Source organism: Cryptomeria japonica, chromosome 11, assembly GCF_030272615.1.
Source record: "Cryptomeria japonica chromosome 11, Sugi_1.0, whole genome shotgun sequence".
Lineage (NCBI taxonomy): Eukaryota > Viridiplantae > Streptophyta > Pinopsida > Cupressales > Cupressaceae > Cryptomeria > Cryptomeria japonica.
In genome coordinates, this window is record NC_081415.1 from 406,521,547 (window position 1) to 406,528,365 (window position 6,819).

The window sequence follows — 6,819 nt, forward strand, 5'->3', positions numbered from 1 at the left end:
ATATTTTGATAATAGAAATATTTAGTTTTTTAATAAGGCAATTGATAAGCCATATCAAAATAGAATAATTATAACTTAATTTGATCGATTTTTAGACTTATAATGAGTATACGTCATGTGAAACGTGGTATAGGGCCCAGCCCTCCGCCCTTATGCTAGGATTACAGTAGATGAATCACAATGCATTTACTGTCTTCTGTAAAACAGGGGAAGTCGTAGTTAGGAGTTTTCCATTTTGAATTTGGAAGATTTTATCTGCAACATTCATCCAAGTCATTCGATGGCACACACTGATACAAGTGCAACCTCCTCCTCTTACAGCCTGCTCAATAGCCCTCAGTACTCCTTGCTCGGACTCAGAGTCCAATGCACTAGTTCCCTCATCCATGAGAAGGATCCTTCCCTTCCTCAGCAACGCCCTCGCCACTGCAATTCTCTGCTTCTGTCCCCCAGAAAGCTGAGAACCCCCACCACCAACCGTTGTACTGTACCCCTCTGGCAAATTGCTGATAAATTCATGAGCATTGGCAGAGATTGCAGCCTCAACAATTTCTGCTTCACTTGCATTAATATGCTCATTTCCATACAATATGTTATCTTTAATGGAGGTCGCAAAGAGAACTGGCTCTTGAAAAACCATCCCGATCTGTCTTCTCAGCCATCTCAGATTCATGGTTTTTATGTCAGTTCCGTCGATGAGAATTCTACCACTGTTAGGGTCATAAAATCTTAGCAGCAGAGACAGCATTGATGATTTTCCTGAACCACTGGACCCTATCAATGCTACCAAGATTCCAGATTCTATTGAGAGATCAATTCCTGAGAGCACTGTATAATTGGGTCTGGATGGGTAATGAAAAACCACATTCTGGAACTCGATTTTGCCCTCAAGCTCTTGGAGCGTTTTAGCACTAGGGTTGTCAGGGTCGATTTTTGTCCTGCGGTTCTTGAGTTGGAGCAGGCTAGAGGCAGCAGAGGCTCCTCTTTGTATGTCAGGCAGCAGTGTGAGGGCTTTTGACAGAAAATATGCTGTCCATCCCAGGACTAGGAAGACTTTCAATACAGTGGAAAAGGATGCTATTTTTTGTTTTACCATCAAAGAGCCATACCAGAGACTTAATGCGTTTGCAGAGAACAGGGCACATTGGGAACCGCCAAAGACAATTCCCATTTTGTGAGCCATAACGAAATGTTTCTTAAGCGGCTCAGTAAGATGCTTCTTGAAAGACCCGAGGATGTTGTCTTCTGCACAGTAGGATGCCACGGTCCTTATGTTTCCAACTCCTTCATATGCTATGTTGCAGGCTTGTTCATGGAGTTCTCTGAGATCTCCACTTAAGCCTCGTTTCATAAATTTCTCCTACAATCAAGAAAGAGAAAAATGTGAAGCTTGAAAGCTTTTCTAATGACAGAGAGAACAATGGGTTCATAATAATTGTTAGCTTGAGTCTGACCTTGATTGAGCCTCCAGCCATAACAACTGGGAATGTTAAGACTGTGACCAAAGCCATGTGCCATTCGAGCAAAAAGGCAATAATTAAGGCCATTATAGTTGATGTAAGGCACTGGAACAATGAAGGAATGTAGTCACTAATGGTATTTTTTACTAGAACAAAATCTGCTAATATGCTTGCTGTGATTGAAGAGCTCCCATTCTCCTCCCGATCAAACCATCCTACTTCATTCTTCATGATAGCTGCAAAAGTTAGCATATAGCCTTTAGTTAGTTTCCAAGAAAAAATAAAACTCGGGGGCCAAATTTTTATGGGAAAATTCCAATTTTGTAAAATGAAATCAGGGAGCCTGTGGATCTGCTCAAGTTCTTTTTCAAATTCACTTTACCCGGTACCTTCAGGAGAAGTTTACTTGCATAAGAACATGTGAATTGAATTCAGAGTATGTGAAGTTGAAGAATACCTTCAAATGTTTCCACTTGAAAAGTCTTTGACGAATTTTCTCCTGCCTTTCCAAGAAAGAAATATTGAAGAATGCTGCTGCAAATGGCTGTAATGCCTAATCCCGCGCACACAATTGCCCATTTTTGGATATCTTTCGGAATATTGTAGATATCAGTTTCAAAGTAAATAGCGACAACTTCCATAAGAACTAGAGCAAACAGAGGATTCACAGTGCCTGCAAATATGGCTCCTGTGGTTCCTATACAGAAAGAAGGCAAGTTTGGCCCTGTTAATTTTCTATAAACTGCGAAGGTCTTTGGGCTTAAAGAATCGAGATATGATCCTTTTTTCAACTTGTTTGTCAATCCTCTTCTATAATTTTCGGCTTCAGTTCCGTTACTGGAGCAAATTGAGAAGTCTTCTTGTTCAAAACTTGTGTTCTCTGAGAGCTCATGCAAGTTGGATGACTGACCTTGCAGATTTTCTGATATGCTGCAAAATGGATTTTTAGTTTAGATATTACTCTCATACCCTAATAAGGTAAACAATAAAGGCTTAGGAATGTTGATTCATGGAAGTAGCATGATCAAGCATTTAGTACTATGGATTGTATGCTCAAAAACCAACCTGATTATATTCAAAATAACTACTGAAATCCTAAAGATAGTGGTTTCATCAAACCTTTCAGCAATGTCATTTTTTTCTTCTACTTTGGTTTCTTGCAGACTTAGAAGCCTTGCATAATCTCCTGCTGTACCATTCGAAACTAATTCTTCATGAGTGCCCATCTCAGTAATTTTTCCATTGCAGAAAAATGCAATGCAATCAGAATGCCTGATTGTAGATAGACGGTGGGCAATTACAACTGAGGTACGTCCAACCATGATGGATTCAAGAGCAGATTGAACAATTTGCTCTGACTCTGGATCAAGTGCACTTGTGGCTTCGTCAAATATCAATATACTTGGTTTTTTCAGGATAGCTCTAGCAATTGCAATCCTTTGCTTCTGGCCTCCCGACAACTGGATTCCTTTTTCACCTACCTGAAAGAAGATTGATTTTTTGTGTCAGACAGGTAAAAAATTATGCTTCAAACCGTTGTCAGACTTTTATAAAAGTTCTGTGATTTCAGATTTGCTACTTGCCTTCGTGTCATAGCCCTTTGGAAAGGATTTTATGAAATTGTTAGCATTAGCAGCTTCAGCTGCATCTTCAACCTCAACCATTGAAGCATTGGGATTCCCATAGAGAATGTTTTCCTTAATGCTACAGCGAAATAAGATAGGTTCCTGACTTACCCATCCAATTTGCATTCTATACCATCTTAAATTCAAATCTCTGATGTCTTCACCATCAAAAAGAATCCGACCTGGAAATAGTTACAATGGCCACGAATCAAAATCATAATCTCATCTACTGATTGAAAATCATCAGATAGTTATTCCAAGATCAAGTACAAAATTACCCAAGATTGTGGAAGCATACAAAATATCAATGGCAACAGCTTCAATATATACAATGATATTGGGACGGCACATGAATTTGGGGTTTTTCTCTGTTTTAAAAATTTCTTTTTCAGTCAAATCACCTATCCATCAAGCCATTCTATTGTACCGTAAGCCAGTTGTTGGGAAAATTTGAATAAACCAAGAAGAAACAGAAGAAACAGGAGTAGTAGGTAGTACCTGATGTTACATCATAGAATCGTTGAATGACAGAGATTGCAGTGCTTTTACCAGATCCACTACTTCCTACTAAGGCCATTGATTTTCCAGCTGAAATTGTGAAGGATAGGCCTGAGAATACTGAAATGGTTGGGCGTGAGGGATAATAAAAAGTAACATTCTCAAATGTTATTTCCCCTTTGACCTCTGTAAGACTTTTGCCTCTGGACTTCCAGATGTTTATTTTTGGTGTTCTTTCAATCATGTTAAATATTCTCCTTCCAGCCAGTCTACCATTTTGAAAAATTTGAAGGTTTGGTAGAGCTTCCCCTAATGCCCTGAAAACACCAATGCTAGTTCAGTGCCCCATGATAGTAGTACTTATCTTTTCATCTCTTTCATTTTGTTGCCAAGTAAAGAATGAAAACTTACATGCCAGAAAAGATAATGCAGAACACTGATGTGATAACCTGACCAGCTGTCACTATTTTGTGTGAAATGAGAATACCTCCAAACCACAGGGCAACTGCCCAAGAACAGTTGATGATTGCAAATATCATCCCCAAACCAACACCTCTTACTAGAGAAGAGAGTAAGCCCACTTTCATGGCCTCTTCCAAAACCATAGAGATGTTTTCTTCTTCTTTTGCTTCTCCCCCACAAGCATAAACAGTTCTGACTTGGCTGATTGCCTGCAATGGTGTCTGCATTAGCTTTTAAGTAACTGAAAACAAACACAGGTAATGGTTATTTAAGGACTTGAAATTTAGAATCAATGTCAAATATGAGCTGCTAACTCCACCTGTTGGATAACAGAGCCAACTTTTGCATATAAGGACATGTTCTTTATTGCAAGCCTCTTAAAGAAATATCCATATGTTAAGCCAGTTATAAGCATCAAGGGCACTGAACCCATTATCAGTAATCCAATTTGCCAACAGATAATCATTGCAATCACTATTCCACCTGCAAATGTTCCCATGTTGTGCAGAAATACTCCAACCTGAAAAATGCATGAAGTAATTGAATAGCTAAGAAGACAAAGCCTATTTCAATAACAAATCAAGTACGTGCTTATCCATGCTACTAGCTCATAATTTTATTACAAAATGATCCCTTACTGAATGTTAGCCAGCTTTATTTGAATTTCTTGTGGTCTTCTAATATTTTTGGAAGAGGTATTTTGTTTAAAATTATTTTTAATGTTTAAATATTTATAAATTTAAAAATAAGTTTGTATTTTTAATTAGTTATGTATAAATTTAAAAATAGGTTTGTATTTTTTAATTAGTTATTATAAGTTGGTTATATGAGTGGTATAACTATAGTGGTGAGTGGTAATTGTTAACAAAAATAATTTTAAAAATATTAAATAGTTTACAAAGTAATATATAATAATTAAAAGACATGTTATATATAGTAGGAATAGTTGATAAATTTTGAAACAAAAATAAGTGGTAGAAAATAATCTCTGGCTTAGAGTAAAAGAAAATAATCTCTTACTTTTTATAATGGCTTGAACATGTTAACAAAAATTCTTACTTTTTATCTTAAATTTGATAATCATTTACATATCAAAATATGTATATATAATAATGAGCATGATAAATCCAAAATAAATATAAAATATAATGTATGTCTCCATGTATGAAGTAAATTAAATAGTTCCAATGTAAAATAAAATAGCTCCCAACTATTCCCCAACATTTTCTAGATAGATATATTTAAAATATCTATACTAGAATTAAAATCATCTAAAAAGAACGTTCAACATACTTATATAAAAGTTATTAAAAGTTATTTAAGAATCTTAAAAATATCTATAATCACAAGATCATGTCTCAATATCCTTTAGCATCCAAACATATTGCATGACTATTTATTATTTGCAGTCATTTGTTTAGTATTGGCTCAATTATAAAGGTTTGACCAAGAGGGGACAATCCTAGCATAGCAAACAAAGGTGTTGATTTACATACACAAAGGCCACACAAATGAACAAGAGAAAAAGACAAGTACTTTCTCTAAGACAATTGCCTGACATGTCCTAATTCCACATTAGTGAATCACTTGATGACAATTATCACAAATAAACTAAAATCCAATCCAAAGCCAAATATTATTATTTTGTACATTTATTTCAAGGATTTAAATAATAACAACTCTCTATTTTGAATTAATAAGTGAATTATTTGATGACAAATAATCACAATTAAACTCAAATCCAACCCAAAGGTAAATATTATTATTTTATCAATTTAAATTTGTACACTTATTTTAAGGATTTAAATAATACCAACTCTATTTTAAATTAAGTTATTATTCATTATGATCTAATTAATTTAGATAATTCACTATTATTTTATCAATTTAAATTTTGTACACTTATTTCAAAGAGATAGATAATACCAACTCCTTATTTTAAATTAAGTTATTATTCATTATGATCTACACCATCTTTTTGGATTCCAGAAATGTTTCTTTGTTAAACACACTTATTTCTAAATTAAAATAAGATTTATTTTACATCAAAATAATAAAAAGCTTTAAAAAAAAAAAAGCATTACCTTTTCACCAATGGCTTCTTGGACTAGCAGGGGATCTGTTGCAACACTGGTTACAATTTGAGCATTATCTGAATCCTCCTCCTCAAAGAACTGAATATCCTGATTGAGCAAGCATTCCAAGTACTTCCCCCTCATCCTCACCGTCTGCCTCTCTCCAGTACTCATCCAGCATGTCACCTCTGCAAAATCCCACTTGTCAAATTTCTGTACAAGCTTAAAAATCTTTCTGTGACTTTGAACACAAAGGATCCATGGAGTTGGGTATGTAATATGTACCAAGCCAAGTAACCCAAAAACTGTTGGCCGCCAAAATTAGGAGCACCCACGCCAACTGCAGAAAAGAAAAGGAAAAATGTCATCCATGCAAGCCATGGTGCAGATAAATTACGGTGCAGAGAGTAGAGTAGACACATGTTCAACTTCTTGTGCAGCTTGGGAACGTTGCAGTTGATTGGAGCCGAAGCTATTAATGATTTTGCCAAAGACGACCATATTGAGGGGAACTATGATGCCATGTAACAGAGCACTGATACTTCCCACAAGCATGAGAAAGTAATCCAGAGGATCAGAGAAAGACACAAGTTTCCAGTATGAAACAGGGCCCCGATTATTCAGACTCTCTTCCTCCCTCTCCATTTCTCAATCTGGATTCTGATTCTGGCTTCAGAATTCAACACATAAAGGATTCTG

The 6,819-nt window shown here is 35.9% G+C and overlaps 1 protein-coding gene across 1 annotated transcript; it reads right to left on the bottom strand.

Moving 5' to 3' along the window:
• Nucleotides 1-6: 6 nt before the first annotated feature.
• LOC131071533 (ABC transporter B family member 13) lies at nt 7-6,503 on the bottom strand. Its single transcript, XM_058007432.2, has 10 exons — nt 6,406-6,503; nt 6,130-6,308; nt 4,365-4,565; nt 3,995-4,254; nt 3,584-3,900; nt 3,044-3,267; nt 2,580-2,941; nt 1,918-2,390; nt 1,455-1,696; nt 7-1,360 (listed from the first exon to the last, which is right to left on the bottom strand). The coding sequence occupies exons 2-10, from the start codon at nt 6,292-6,294 to the stop codon at nt 176-178; spliced, it is 3,429 nt and encodes a 1,142-aa protein (XP_057863415.2). The 5' UTR covers nt 6,295-6,308; nt 6,406-6,503; the 3' UTR covers nt 7-175.
• Nucleotides 6,504-6,819: the final 316 nt, after the last annotated feature.

What these genes read in the sequence shown, in the direction of transcription:
- LOC131071533 (XM_058007432.2), bottom strand. Translation starts at nt 6,294, where the DNA reads ATGAGTACTGGAGAGAGGCAGACGGTGAGGATGAGGGGGAAGTACTTG. An exon ending in TTGGCTCTGTTATCCAACAG is followed by an intron (nt 4,255 to 4,364) that starts GTGGAGTTAGCA and finishes ACACCATTGCAG; the next exon opens with GCAATCAGCCAAGTCAGAAC. An exon ending in AAAAATGACATTGCTGAAAG is followed by an intron (nt 2,391 to 2,579) that starts GTTTGATGAAAC and finishes TCCATTTTGCAG; the next exon opens with CATATCAGAAAATCTGCAAG.